At 44.1% G+C, this 15,138-nt stretch overlaps 1 protein-coding gene across 10 annotated transcripts in view; it reads left to right on the forward strand.

The window, feature by feature from the left end:
- The window catches only part of TANC2 (tetratricopeptide repeat, ankyrin repeat and coiled-coil containing 2), a 780,830-nt gene extending 768,070 nt beyond the window's left edge, over positions 1-12,760 (forward strand). For 6 of the 10 annotated variants that reach the window (XM_090044150.1, XM_090044148.1, XM_090044149.1 and 3 more), the window contains 3 exons: positions 808-954; positions 3,907-4,007; positions 6,177-12,760. In XM_090044150.1, coding sequence (XP_089900276.1) covers positions 808-954; positions 3,907-4,007; positions 6,177-8,133 — 2,205 coding nt within the window. In that variant the 3' untranslated portion in view covers positions 8,134-12,760. The remainder of the gene's footprint in view (positions 1-807; positions 955-3,906; positions 4,008-6,176) is intronic. The other 4 variants (XM_090044146.1, XM_090044147.1, XM_090044155.1 and 1 more) reach the window with 1 other exon arrangement.
- The last annotated feature ends 2,378 nt before the right edge of the window (positions 12,761-15,138 follow it).

Here is a 15,138-nt window from a genome sequence, read left to right on the forward strand (position 1 = left end):
GATTCTGATCAACCCATAGAACCAGGCTGTCTAGGTCACCATGGATCTTGGCCCTACCCTCTGGTGTGCCCGCTTGGTATTATCCGCAAACTTAATCATAGAGCATTTCACCCCTTCATCCAAGTCTTTAATAAATATGTTAAAAAGCAGCCATCCACCAGGTAAATTGCAGCCATCCACATTGTAACCCTGTCTTGTATTCAGTTTAATTGGGGTGTTTGTTATGGAGCTTGCAGCTGTGTTATCACCTCCCGAAAGATCATGATACTTCATGTACTAAAGAAAGCTAACTTCCAAGAGTTTCAAAAAACACTTTTTCAAAGAGGGAAACTGCTTACATCACAAAAACCTGGAATTTGATAAGAATCACCATCAGTATAGGCAATCGATACAAGTTTGCTTTCAAGACAAAGTAAGAATAGATGTTCAGATATTTGTAGAACTGCTGGAGTGCCGCCTAGGGTGTCGTGCTGTAGGAAATGTAGTGGCAACTAGATTCAAGAAAGCAGGGATAACTCTAAGTTGATTTCTGTTGCTACCGAGCTTCTGCTGTTTTCTACCGTCATGAAGAACTTGGGGACCCTATGTGAATTTGGGAGAGTTGTTCTTGCAGGATGCATCTGAGTTTCAGAAGTTCTTCCCTTGATCAAATGTTCAAGCTGTTCTTTCTGAAAAGCTGTGAAGTCACAGCACCTTAACTACACAGAACACTCATTTTATTAATAAATTGTTTTGCTGCGGTTAGCAAGCAGCTGCAGCTCTTAAATCAACACAGTGGTGTACTCTGACATGTTCTCCTTCCATCAGAAAGGTAAAGTGAAAGAAGCTGCCCAGCGCTACCAGTATGCCCTGAAAAAGTTCCCCAGAGAAGGGTTTGGAGAAGACCTGAAAACATTTCGTGAGCTGAAAGTGTCACTCCTCCTTAACCTCTCTCGATGTCGAAGGAAAATGAATGTAAGTTGCACGTGCCCTTTGAGGTCTTTCCAAGCAATCTGCTAGCTTCCTGCCTGCGCAAAATAAAGCGTGTCTTACCCGTAGTTCTGCTATGGCCTCTGAAATGTCTCCTCTTTGTAACCTGGTTGTCCTTCACAGAGCACTGACATTTATAATTCGGAAGAAATAAAGTCATGATTTAATATTCATTTCAAACAATTAAAAATTCATAGCTATATTTATAGCATTCTGAATTTTTTATTACTCCCTTCTGATGACGATATGAATTTGGGGTAGAGTTTTTGTAGTGCATTTTTCTACTTTCTAGGGCAGTGATGAGAGGAGGAGCTAGAAGGTGTGATCACTTGCATACGAATGAATTTAAAAGCAAGGAGCATATGTTTAGGGAGCTTTCACTTCCACAGGGCAGTGACTCATCCTGAGACTCCCCCACACATGCTCTGCCTCCTCCCAGAACTGTCATATCCCTGTCCTCCTCCCTGTGCTAATTTAGCTGTGTCTAGGGATAATCTTCTGCAGTGTTTCTGTACCTCCAGAAGAGCTAAATGTCACATCCCCCTCCTTTCACATGAGAAATGAAAGTCTTCATTCAATCTCTGTGCTGGGCCAGGTTATAATGGGAGGGAGAGGACTTTATGATGCCTTCATTTCTTTCAACTGTGAAGGAGGCAAATAAAACCTTAATGCCAGCTTGCAAATAACATAACAGGCAGAAAACACAACTAAAAGCTTAGCTTGTCTGTAAACTTTCTGCTAAGCCTGCATGTTAAGAGACAGATTTTCAGCTTAGCTTTAGCTGGGACTGCCTTTCTTGGCCCGAGATGGCAGGGGCATGTATTTGTTTTTACAGTTTTTTGCACCCGTGACTTAGTCACAAAGTCATCTAACCCTTGGGCTGCATCACCAGTTCAGTGTCATAGATCAGGGGTGCTCAACCTCTGGCCTGCAGGCCAAAAGTGGCCAGTGGAGCCATTGCATCTGTCCTGTGGGGTTCCCCATGGGTCAGGCAATTTGGTGGTGGGGGAGCAATGGCCATTAACACAGCCACCCTCCCCCATGCCAAATTCCCAAACCCTAAATCCTACGTGCCTGGTCAGAGCCAGGCCATGCCCCCTTCCCCCGGCAGGGCTGGGTTGGGGCTGGGCCACAACCCCTTTTTTCCCCACATGGGGCCAGGTCATGCCATCTTCCCTCCCCGCCCTGCCATGAGGCTGGACCATAATCTCTTCCCACCATGGAGCCAGGTCATGCCCCCTTACTACGCACATAGGGGAACACCAGGTCTCATCCTGCCCTGCATTCCCTCCCTCTCTCCGCCTTCCCCCCCCACTCCTGCAGAGCTAAGTGAAGCTCCCATCCCCCACTGTAGGGCTGGGCTGCCTCCTGCTCCCATTGGCTGGATGGTGGGTGCTGTGCTGGCTCTAGGCGCTGGATCAAAAAAACCATCCAGCCCCACAGTCAGATCAGGCACTGCCCTTCCAGCCTGCTAGGCAAAATGATTGAGCACCACTGTCATAGACAACAGATGCATGACTGGAATTGCAGGGACTAATTAAAATCAGTCCCTGCACCTCATTGTTAATAAGTTTTTTTTCCCCTCCAGATATTTGGATGCAAAAGTCTGTTTAATAATTTGACTCTGATATGCTCAATACAAATTTCTGTCAAACTGTAGAGTTAGTGGGATATGGCAAGTGTCTGGAAAGAGAACTGAAGCTAAACCCACAAGGGGAAGCTTTCTGCAGAGACCTCCTGTTCTAGGGATTTTGTTTTCATGAGATTCAAATGCCTTGACTTGGAATGGCTAATTAATTGGTGTTGCATGGACCACATACAGTGGAAATAAAAGCCAGACCCAAGGTCTGGGAACTAACTGTGTATTAATTGTCAAATTAATTGTCATAGTTTTGTTTTATAGAAGTCCTTTGCTTTCCAAAGGCACTGTTTGTAACACCAAGTAATTACTTTTCCAAGTAATACTTGCTAGAAATCACAGCCCAGGGGTAGTAACAAAGCCCATTTCTAGCACAGCAGAGCTTCCCTCACTTACTTTTTAATCACAGTGTAACTTCATTTAGTGCTGTAGCCTAGAATGTTTTAGATTTTTAGCTCAAATCCATGGCCCCGTGGGACAGACATTCAGTCTCCAAACTAAAGCTAACCCACCAGAAAGCAGGCTTCTTATGAAGAGCTCAGATGAGCTCTGTGGTAAGGCTCAAACGCAGTAGGAAAACAAGGAGAAGGAATTGTTGTAGGGAATACCAGATGATGTTGCATTCCTAGCCATGGCACACAAGTGTTGTATAACTGGCCTGTGTTCCATTCTATCCCCCTCTGTGCATTCCCAAACAAGCATCTTCTAAATAGTCTCCAAATGCAGGAGACAGGAGCAGAAAAGAGGGCAGTGAGATAAAATTCACTGTGGAGTGGAGTTTAGATTATATATTCCTGCACCTGGCTACACAGACGATATTCCTTTCCTTCAAGAGAAGCCTGGTGCAGTTCCTTTTTCAAGTGTTTGAGCATGTGCCAGAGAGGAAAAGGAAGTGGGGAAGGGTCTCCTAGTGGTTTCAACTATGGAAAAATACTCCATGAGGTTCCATTCCAGCTTCCACGGGACTGTTTACTGAAGGAGCTAGGCCACTTAAAAGGGGCTGCATGCACTTACCTGAGACCCAAGAGGTGTGAAAAGAGAGTAAATGTCTACTGTACAGTGTCTAACATTGTGAAAGCGCTTTGAATCTCCAGATACCATTGTAGCTCTGGCTATCAGGGGTGTCTGAGCCATGTTCAGAATACCAAGTGCCATCAGGTTTTCCAATTATACATGCAGAAACAATGTCCATATAATTTTGTTTTATTCCCAAGTTGTATATATATTTTATATCATTTTTTTTATATATATATATATATATATTCAATTACTTATCTACACACCTATTGTAATGACAGGATTTTGGAATGGCGGAGGAATTTGCCACTAAAGCACTGGAGCTGAAACCGAAATCTTATGAAGCTTACTATGCAAGAGCAAGGGCCAAACGCAGCAGCAGGTGAGGAGAGAGAGAGAGAAAAGTGAGAGGGGCTATTCTTGGCAAGTCTGGGCACCTCGGTGTAGGCATTCACCATGCAAAACTAGATATGTAAGAACATATCACAAAGGGACATTAATTAGGGCAGCTGTTAAGAAACAAAACCCAAATCAACAATCTCCCTGATTTTGTAACCCAGATGGAGCACATTTTAACGTAAAAATGAGAGGCTCTCCATAGTTAAGTGTTTGAATGTACTCCGGACCTGAAAATCAGGATTGGATGTTCTTCTACAAGATCTTGTTCAACGGCAGCTATTGGACTTGATGCAAGAATTAATTAATATAAGTCCTGCCGCCTGTGTGCTGCAGGAGGACAGAGAAAGTGATCACAGTGGTCCCTTCTGGCCTTAAAAATCAGAAAATCTGTCTGTCCCAAAGCGAGGCAGAAATTTATAACTAGTAGTGCAGTGACTGCAGATGAATGCCTGCCATCTTGCTTTCAGCAATAGCTCATGGTCAGAGCTGAGCCCTAGAATGACTTTTTTTAGAGAGCTGGAATGCTGGGCTCTCAGCACTTCAAATGGAGCCCTTAGGGATTCCCTTCTTAATCTCCCAGGACCCAGGGAGATGAGCTGAGATTGTCTTCAGAACCTATCAGTGCCATTCCTGAACTGGTAAGAAGTCTTGCTTTAGAGTCACTTTCTTAGGGGCTGAGCACACTGCCATTGTGTAATGCCTTGTCTCTGCTCAGTCAGTGGATCAAGACACCAGCCACAAATTGAGAGTGTCCTGCATGACAGTGCAGAAAACCACCAATAGCCAGAAGACCTTGAATGTCCACCTGCATAAGCATTGTAGCTAAATAGAAGGCATCACAGTTTAATCCCTCATCCTGCTAACAACATGCTTAACTGTGTATCTACCCTAGCTAGTACTGCATGGCAGTGAGCTTGAATCTTGATGTGGAAGTTAAACCCTGTGACCTTCTATTCCAGAAACAAGTCCTGCAATTTGAACCAGGCTGACATTTTCTAGCTTCCCTTTAATGCTTGTGCTCTCCATTATTTACAACACTTCTATAGAAACTTAAAAATAGAAGGCCTTTTCTAGTGAATTTTAGTTCTGTCCCCCATCCAAGCAGCATGATGCTCCTGCTTCTTGAATGAAACGGGCACCCCTTATGGCTTTTTTGGTTTACTTCCTTATTAGTGCACCAGCATAGGTCAGTTTAGGTCTGGGGAGCGTGTTGCTGTTCCTGTTCACACCTAGCTTTGAGCAGGTCTTGCCCCAGCATAGACAAGTGTTGCGGGGTATTGGGAGGGGTGGGAGGGTTCTTTATTTGTGGCAGGGCAGTGAACTGGAGCATTATAAAAAGTGATGTGTCAGATCTGGAGATGATTCACCACCAGATCACAATCATGTTACAATAGATAACATTTTTGTTCAAAAGCAAACAGTGTCCCTGTAAATGACAACCCACCTCCCCACGTACCCTACCCTGCTACTCCTCACAGGCTAGCCTTTCCAGTGTCAGTCACAAGTATCCTTCACAAGGGCCTTGCAGCCTTGCAAATGCTGGGACCTCCTCCTGCCGTGTTCCCTCTGTTCTGAAGACATGAGCCCAATCCAAAGCAAAAACCAAGAGGCAGCCATGTCTTATTCATTGGCCATAGAAATCCCTGGGTTGTAATGTCAGTCCCTGCCACTGCATGGCCTCAGAGCAAGTTAGAACCAGCTAAATTTGCCATTGGGCTAATCTGAAATAGTTCTCACCTGCTCTTCTTGACACCAGTGGTGAGTTTCTTGGCTCTTGTGTAACACCTACACCTCAGTTTCCCCTTCCATAAAGTGGGGGCAGTGTACTGACAAAGCTCATGTGGGTGCTGTGAGGAGTAATTAATTAACTTTTTAAGCATTCTACCACCAAAAGGGTATTACTAGAGTGGGTCCTGCTGTCCTGGTTATGTGTTCCCTTCTTCCCAGATTGGCTAACTGTGTTTTCTTCAATTGGGGTAAAGAAATGAAAGAGAGAGACACATAAGGCAGAGCTTAAGGAACGCAGCCAGCTGTAGTGGTCCCAGGCATTTCCCTAAGAACAACAGACAAGCTGCTTGAGCTCTGTAGCTTCCCAAAAATGCTTCAACCAAATCCAGAGTAACTCCATTCTCATTTCTGTCCCTCTGTCAAGCAGGCAGTTTTCAGCAGCCCTGGAGGACCTGAACGAGGCCATCAAGCTGTGTCCGAACAACCGTGAGATCCAGCGGCTGCTGATGAGAGTGGAGGAAGAGTGCAGACAGGTGCAGCAGCAGCAGCAACAGCAACAGCAACAACCACCCCCTGTGGAGCCAGAACCTGAAGCCCAGCATGAAGAACTGTATTCTGTGCAAGACATCTTTGAAGAGGAGTATCTTGAGCAGGATGTAGAAAATGTTTCCATTGGCTTACAGACAGAGTCGAGACCAAGCCAAGGGCTCCCCATCATCCAGAGCCCACCCCCATCCCCTGCCCACCGGGATTCAGCCTATATTTCTGGCTCACCTCTTGGTTCTCATCAAGTCTTTGATTTCAGGTCTAATAGCTCTATGGGTTCACCAACAAGACAAGGGTACCAGTCCACTTCTCCTGCTCTGTCTCCAACACACCAGAACTCTCATTACAGACCTAGTCCACCACATACATCTCCTGCTCATCAGGGCTCTTCCTACCGCTTCAGCCCACCTCCTGTTGGGGGCCAGGGGAAAGAGTATCAAAGTCCACCGCCTTCGCCCCTCCGTAGAGGTCCCCAGTATCATGCCAGCCCTCCTGCAGAAAGTATGAGTGTCTATCGGTCACAGTCTGGCTCCCCAGTACGTTACCAGCAAGAACCTAGTGTTAGCCAACTCCCTGGTAGACCAAAGTCTCCACTGTCCAAAATGACGCAGAGGTCCTTCCAAATGCCCCAGCTTCCTGTCGCAGTCCCACAGCAAGGGCTCAGACTACAGCCAGCAAAGGCACAGATTGTCAGAAGCAACCAGCCAAGCTCTGCAGTGCATTCTAGTACTGTGATTCCAACTGGTGCTTATGGCCAAGTGGCCCATTCTATGGCCAGTAAATACCAGTCAACACCAGGAGAAATGGGGGTTGGGCAAAGTAGATTGGTGTACCAGGGTTCAATTGGTGGAATAGTAGGGGATAGCAGACCAGTGCAACACGTTCAAGCCAGCCTTAGTGCAGGCGCAATCTGCCAGCATGGAGGACTGACTAAAGAAGATCTTCCACAGAGGCCTTCCTCAGCATATAGAGGTGGGATGAGATATAGTCAAACCCCTCAAATAGGGCGCAGTCAGTCCGCTTCCTACTATCCAGTCTGTCACTCAAAGCTTGATCTGGAACGCTCCTCCCTTCCCTCCAGCCAGCTTGGTTCTCCAGAGGTTTCTCACCTAATAAGAAGGCCAATTACAGTCAACCCCAGTGAAATAAAGCCTCACCCACCAACTCCAAGACCACTGCTTCATTCTCAAAGTGTTGGTCTCAGATTCTCTCCTTCTAGCAATAGCATCTCATCCACTTCCAACCTGACTCCTAACTTCCGCCCTTCTGCTTCTATTCAGCAAATGGAGATCCCTTTAAAGCCAGCTTATGACAGATCATGCGATGAGCTTTCACCAGTCTCTCCAACTCAGGGGGGTTACCCCAGTGAGCCAGCCCGTTCCAGGACCACGCCATTCATGGGAATCATAGACAAAACAGCTCGGACTCAACAGTACCCACATCTCCATCAACAGAACCGGACCTGGGCTGTGTCATCAGTGGATACTGTTATTAGTCCTACATCTCCTGGAAACCTTCCCCAGCCAGAATCATTTAGCCCACCTTCTTCAATCAGCAACATTGCCTTTTATAACAAAACCAACAATGCACAGAATGGCCATTTGTTAGAGGAAGACTATTACAACCCCCATGGGATGCTGGCCAATGGGTCCCGAGGAGACCTTTTAGAGAGAGTCAGTCAAGCCTCCTCGTATCCAGATGTTAAGGTGGCTAGGACACTGCCTGTTGCACAGGCCTACCAGGACAACCTGTACAGGCAGCTTTCCAGGGACTCTAGACAAGGGCAGACATCCCCTATCAAACCAAAGAGACCGTTTGTGGAGTCTAACGTGTAAATGACACTTGTTGGAGTAAGACCCTTATGTTTTCAGCACACACTTCTGGGCTTGATTTTCATGCATATTAGTATTCTTCTTATTATTTTTTAATTTCTATTTGATAGTTTCATGACCAAGTTTCTCCTGTAATTGCTATGTGGTGATCAGCCAGCCATGCACGTGCTCAAAGCCCTTTGTTATCCAGCTGACTGTGAAGCCGACATCAAACAAGCCAGTATTGTTTGCCCAACTGAAACTGAGTTCCCTCAGTTTTCAGCTGTCAATCAGGATATTTTAGTATATGGTGTAGGTTAATCCCAATATAGCCCCTACACAGTGGGAGGTAACCAGCTCTTTTCAAGAGACAATCATGTTCAATTCAAATTGGTCTCTTTTGTCTGCTTAATAAGATCTTGTGAAATTAAGCAAATTCCTAGTGGGAACTGGCCTAGACTTGTGGCAGCCTTTACAGAGTGCATTGTCCAGTGTTCCCCTAGACAACCAGTACGTTCCTCTTCCCAGTTGTCTCCTTGCTAATTACAAAGAGCTAATTACCTGCACAGAGTGGGGCTTGATTTGTTTTAATACTAAGTAGCTATGCATAATAACCATCCTGCTTTATCTGGTTTATAGAATTTTAATCTGAATTATATTTGTTTGTTTGTTTTAATGATGCAATCTGCCAGCATGGGTGGGGACCACAAAATGCTGCGCGACTTTGACAGTTGTGTCCTAAATGCCACAGCACTGATTCACTCTGGGGCATTTTAAAAATGTGTCGAGAAAAAATTGAACTTGGCCCCTTTTATGCATCTTAATCAGCCCAGGTAATTGGCTCAAACCATCTTGTGCATTTTATAAACTGAGATTACCACAACCTTTCCTTTACACTGTTAGCAGATGACTGCACTTCACATATGCACCAACCCCATGCTTTCACCAGGACAATTTAAGAATTTGGTTTGGCTCAAAAGAAAAATGGGATGGGGGAAAAAGCTTAATTAAGGAAGGAAATTTTAAGTCTTTCTTTGCCCGTGATGCCCAAAGCGACATGATGGTTCCCAAGAGAGAAAGTGGCCGAGGAGTCACATCAGTGAAGTCCTTCTGAAAACAGCCTTGCCATGCCATTTCCTTTCTGTTTGCACCTGCTCTTTGGAATCTGTGTGCTGTAGTGAGGGGCTGCACTCCTCAAAGGGAAGAAGGAATAAAAATGGGTGTTTTCCTAGAGCTGCCAGATTTGTTCCTGGAATTTTGCAAAGCAGTTGCTGTGATCCATACCTGTAAACGCTAGAGGCAATGTTTTGCTCTTTAAGGACCTGTAGTTAAAAGAGAGATATTTATAATTAATTTATGTGATCTATTTCAGGAAATTTGTTTTGGGGTATATCTTTTTTTTTCTTTTCTTTAATTAGATGCAGCTAGTGTTGAGGCAGTGTGAAAAAGCAGGGGACATTTCCAAAACCCGGTTTACAGAGCTTTCCAAGTAGTCTCTGAAGTTTAGTTTGCATACAGGAGACTTTCTGAGCCTGTTCTACGTTTCTTGTTAGCTGCATTTTATAATCCACCTTTTCAGTGACTAAGAGCAAACAGCCAGGTGAGTGGAAAAGAAGTTTGTTACTGTAACTTGTTTTAAAGCAAAATAGTGCCTGCTACCTAACACTGAAGCTAGTTCATGTCAACTCTTAAAAACAGAATGGAAAGTGACTCCGAGGGAGAGAAGTTAAATGTGTTTCTGTTTCCAAAGGGCTATGTGAACCTGTCATTGAAGGAAGGACTCATTGAACCAAAATAAGGGCCAATCCGACATTAGAGTCAATTGGTATGTCTACATTGTGATTTCTGTGCAGCTGCCCTGATTTATGCCAGGCAAGGATCTGGCCCTGAATCACTCAGCAAACTCTGGCTCTGATTAGCATTTTTGTTTGCGTGAAGCTGTGAAGCGGATCAGCATCATTTGTTGTAATTTGCTTACTTATTTTGCTTAGACCAAATGGAGACACATAGGCCTCAGGACAGGTCAGACTCGTGTCCCACAGACAGACTGAAAGTACTCTTGGTTTTTTTGCCTCTGCGTTGTTTGGGGATTATTAAGTTTCTTTAACTCAAGATATTTATGAGTCTATTTTCTATTTGTCCAAGCCAGTATTTGTATTGGGGTTTGGGTTTTTTTTTCTTTCCCAAGGGGGTATGAAGGTACAACACAATTCTTACCCTTTGCTTTATTACAGGGATCTGTAAAGCAGGTTATAAAACTGGGAGCCTCCCCAGATACTTATGCCTCCTTCCCAGCCTGTTTGTATGAGGCCATGAGGAAATAGGAATGTGCATGCACTATTCCTCTCTTTGAAAGGGATGTTGACTTTTTTGTTCCTCTCTTTTTTAAGAAGTGTGCTCTGCCTTATAAGGAATAACTGATTATTTTAATCTGCATACCGTGCACCTAGTTAGCTAGAACTTGTATATTAATGGGTTTTTTTGAATAGCGTCATGTTTTTGTTCCAGGCCTTCCTTCCCTCAGCTTTCCTGAGCAAATGAGTGGCTTTCTATCTTTGGTAGTTTCTTTTGAAAGGACAAAGTAACCAAATCCAGCCCATTCCCTTTTTTATTACCGTAAACAAGATGTGCTACTGCCATAAGCCAGTCATCTCCAATTTTCTTGTTATCAGAGAATCCAAATGGAATGATCCTTGTTGAAGAGAATGCCATTGTAATAACTCTGACTGTGCTTTGCTTCGCTATTCACTGCCGTGTGATTCCAGTACTGTACTTTAGAAATGTCCCCTAAGAAGCACTTACGTGTACAACTTTGGGTTTATGAAGATGTTGTAAGGGAAAACAAAACAAAACAAAAAACAGCTCACACTTTAACACAAATACAAAAATGAAACAAGGCTTAAATACTGCAGTGTGCAGGGTTTTTTCACAACACCATGTGTTACATTTTCACAGAATTCTTGCACTAATGGTTTACCATCTGTTCTTTCTGTAAATGGGTGCACTTTACTGTTTGAATTTGTTACTATGATAAATACTGGATATTTAAGCGTGAGTAGTGTCTTCATTAGAAAATAGCAGAACAGCTCTTGTCTCTTAGTGTATTTTTCAAAAAAAAAAGAAAAAAGAAAAGAAATGAAGCAATGAATCATAACATTTATAGCACAAGAACTCACAGTTGTATATAAGCATCAAAAGATTGAGTAATTTTTAAATACAAAAATATTTACCGTGATTTTTTTAAAGCGCTTCCCCAGCAATTTTCTTAGGGACAGCTGAAACATAATTGTTGCTTTAGTTACTGGATCAGTAAGGAACATACTTCTCACTTGAAAATCAAATATTGTGTGTCATTCGAAGTCCTGATTGGAATTTGGCATGGGCAAAATGGAGATTATTTTGTATTTTCTGTTGTATATGGTCCTGATTGTAAAGTACACTATCCAACCACAACTCAATAGAGCACAAGACTGTAATTTTGCTTACTGTCCCTTCACCCCTTCATCTTAGCTGCAAATCTCATGAACTTGTCCACTCAGGAAAGTGTAGTAGGACAGTGTGCAGTAGCCCATCTGGCAGTCAGACTTGCCAGGTACAGTGTTGAGTGATTCAGAGATACTGTACCTTTTTCCTGTTGGAGTAATTGAGACTACCAGCATCATCCCCAGTCAGCATCCTAGCTGGAGTCAGGTAGTTTGAGAATCCCCACACCGCTAGCTTGTAGGTGCACCAAATAAAACAGCTTCTTGATACCTTAAGACCATAGGAATTTGTTCCTTGGAATGTATTCTGTTGGCTATGCCTAAGCAAATGCTCGTGTTTGACCAAACCAGCCACTAGATGGCTCTCGGACTCTGCAAAAAGTTGCCCTGAGAGCCTTTCTAAGGTAGTGATGAGTCACTATAGAGCTAAAGTCCCAGTTTTGTGAATTGGGTGCTTGTCAAGTTCCTGTTGAGCACATTTCCCAGATGTTTGTTTTTTTGTTTGTTTTTTTTGCTTTGCAGGCTGGAAAGGCCTCAGGAGAGAGGGCAGTAGCTATATGTGTATGTCTCTCCAAATCCTTAGCTGCTGGTTTCAGGGTGGCATCAAAGGGCTTGAGAGCCAGTTGTCAGCTCATCTAGGTGCTTAGGAGATGGAAGTGTTCTGTAGAGCTGAGGGCAAGGGAGCAGAGAGCTTGGCAACCTGTTTCCTTTTGTTGCTGGATTCAAATCAGTGCTCTTGTGTAGGCGATGAAGGCTGTGCCAGCTACTGACTGACCAAGGCCTTTGGAATCAAGCTCACGGTAAGTTTCGATGGTTTGGTTTGAAGAGTAGATTTTTCCCCCTTTAAAATGGCTGTAAAGCAACTTGCTTGGCTGGTGGAAATGCTTTTTTTGTGCATATGATGCATACCTAAGCCATAGTTTGGATTAGGTCCTTGCCAGGATGGCTGCTAAATTCCCAGTAATTCAGTTCCCTAGTGCAAAGACTATTGTCAATTCAGGGTTACCCAGAAGAAGTCTAGCTAAAACCGAAGTGCCAGCTATGCCTTATGTAGAGAACAAAGCAAGCCTGAGTGCCTGCTAGGTTTTCACCTTAAATGCTGAGGTAGGTCCTTGCTGATCTGTCACAAGCTATTTGGTTGTTGCATCTTTTTTTTTCTTTTGAGAGTTCCAGACAATTCATCTACCACGATTAATGGTATTTAAACAAGGGCTTAGGGAAAGAGCTACTGTACCTCCTGTGACATGTCACAGAGACCTCCAGAGTTAAATGCCTTTACTCAGCACTGGAAAGTTTGGTGGGGATGCATTTGGACACAAGCACAATGGCAAAGGTTGATCTGCTTTTTCAGGGTTACTTGAACAATTGCTGGACTTTCATTCAATCAAACTTTTTCTAATACAAACCACAAAGGGCTCAATAATTTAGCAAGATTCGTTTGTGTCCAACTCCTGACAACAGCTGGATTGCACTGGAACCTTTCCTGATACACAACAGATCCCCATGAGAAAACAAAGCAAACACAGTTGTCACCATTAAAGTGAATGGAGCCAAATAAATACTCAGTATCCTTCCCTCCTAATTTTCTAGCAACCACTTAACTGCTGTCATGCCTACTTAGCAGGAAGCGGTCAGTTCCAGTCTGACATTTCTGCATCCTGGTTCCTGTAGTCATTAAAATGGAGGGCTACTGTGAAAAGGGGCTTGTCACTGATCTTTCGTACATATGGATCAGTCCAAAGGAAGGAGAGTACTAGGCCTGTCCTCCAATAACTGCTAACACATGGAGTCTTGTTTCTGGTGGGTGGGAAAGCCTCAGGCTGGTAAAGTTAGATCACTTTAGCTGCAGTCTGCCTTGCTCTGCACTGATATACCAGACACCATTAGTAATGTTTAGAGATAAACTAACAGCAACACTGTGTGTATAGGTTCATTTTGTCAAGATACCAGTAATGTAGAGACTCCAGCGTGGACTCTTCCAGCAGCGAAGGTGTCATTTCTGTCTCTCATTTTCTTTTCCACAGTATTTACAGCATTTCGTCTCTGTTCTGTCTTCACTTCCGAGAAGATTTGACTTAGTACAAATATGTATAGTCTATACACTTTGGTGATTTGTACTATTTGCCATCCTTCAAGACACTTGCTGGGAAGATCTTTAAGACACTTAATTTTCCTTTAGCTTTTCTATAATTCTGATGTAAAGGACTTTCTCTGTACAGTATATTATTCAATGCATGTTCTGTTCTCTCTACTGATATATTGAACACCACACAGTTGTGATATTGTGCAGTGGGCAAGGCGACCCTGCACTCAGCTGAGGCCCTCAGCCTCTCATGTATAAGGAAAGAAAAACTATTTTTTCCTTTGCTGTATTTGCTTGAGCAGAGTTTTCTTGTCTGTACATGTGAGCTGTGAGATAGATGTGAAAAGTTCAAATGAATGCATTTCCCCAATGTATACAGATTGTAATCTGTACAATGAACTGTATGTATGAAAAAAAAATGTACTTATTTATAAATGGTTAACACTTGGAAACAGAGTATGCTTACTATTTTCCTCATGCTGCAGCCTGAAATTAAGGAGTGTGCATTGGTTTCATGGCGCAGCTGTACAGGGATTAAAATAAACTGTTAGCAGGCTGGTGCACACAAGTGACTAGATGTGCTCTATTAGTGAATGGGGCAAACTGGGAGCAGAAGAATAGATCCAGCGGCTGCTTCAACTGAGTTTTCCACTCCCCCAGATGGCACCTAGTAAAGGTGGTTTCGCTCCATCAGAGCCGCTCCCCTGAGGAACACAGGCCACCACCAACATACTGTATCCATTCTCCTGCTTCTGCAGAGAGAAGGCCCCATCCAACATGGTGAATTGTGGATAAATAACCCAATACTGACACCAGAGGGAATGTTCCCCAGTCAGAATGGGGATTCTTGTCTAATGTTGGCTTCCAAGTGGTCTTGTAATGGGCTGCACTGAAATGCCACAGTGCTTGTCAGCCCACTTTGTGATCCTAAGCTAAGGATTGGCAACATTTTTGAGCAGAGTGCCAAAAACACCTGCAACCTTGACTTGTAAGGTGTTGGCATGCCACGGGCAGACAACAGGGGAGCTGCGAGGGACCTGATCCTTGTTGTGGCAGTGCAGTCGCTGCCTCTTCCCCAAGGTGCACATGCCAAGCAAAATGCCCCCATGCCAGGGGTTGTTCTAGGCAGTGGAGCTAGAAGTGGCATTTTTACTTTGATGCTGTATTTACATGCAGCCAGCATTGCACCTGAATGTAGCTTGTAGTACCACTGGGCACTGACACCATCCTGCCCCTCCTCCCTACCCGCTTCCTCCTCATCCCCAGAGTGGACAGCTGCTAGAGAGAGGTTGAGGCTCAGCGCTACTGCTGCTTCCTGGCCCACCCTGACTGGAAAACTGCATTTGAACTGGGTTAATTAACGCCTGTACACCGACCTGTGGTAAACTGCTAGGAATACAAGGCACCAACCTCTTCCTACAGTTACATTCAGTGAGGTAGCCCACTGCCCCTTGGTGACTGAGC

Source organism: Crocodylus siamensis, chromosome 4 (assembly GCF_052110815.1).
Source record: "Crocodylus siamensis isolate JL-2025a chromosome 4, ASM5211081v1, whole genome shotgun sequence".
Lineage (NCBI taxonomy): Eukaryota > Metazoa > Chordata > Crocodylia > Crocodylidae > Crocodylus > Crocodylus siamensis.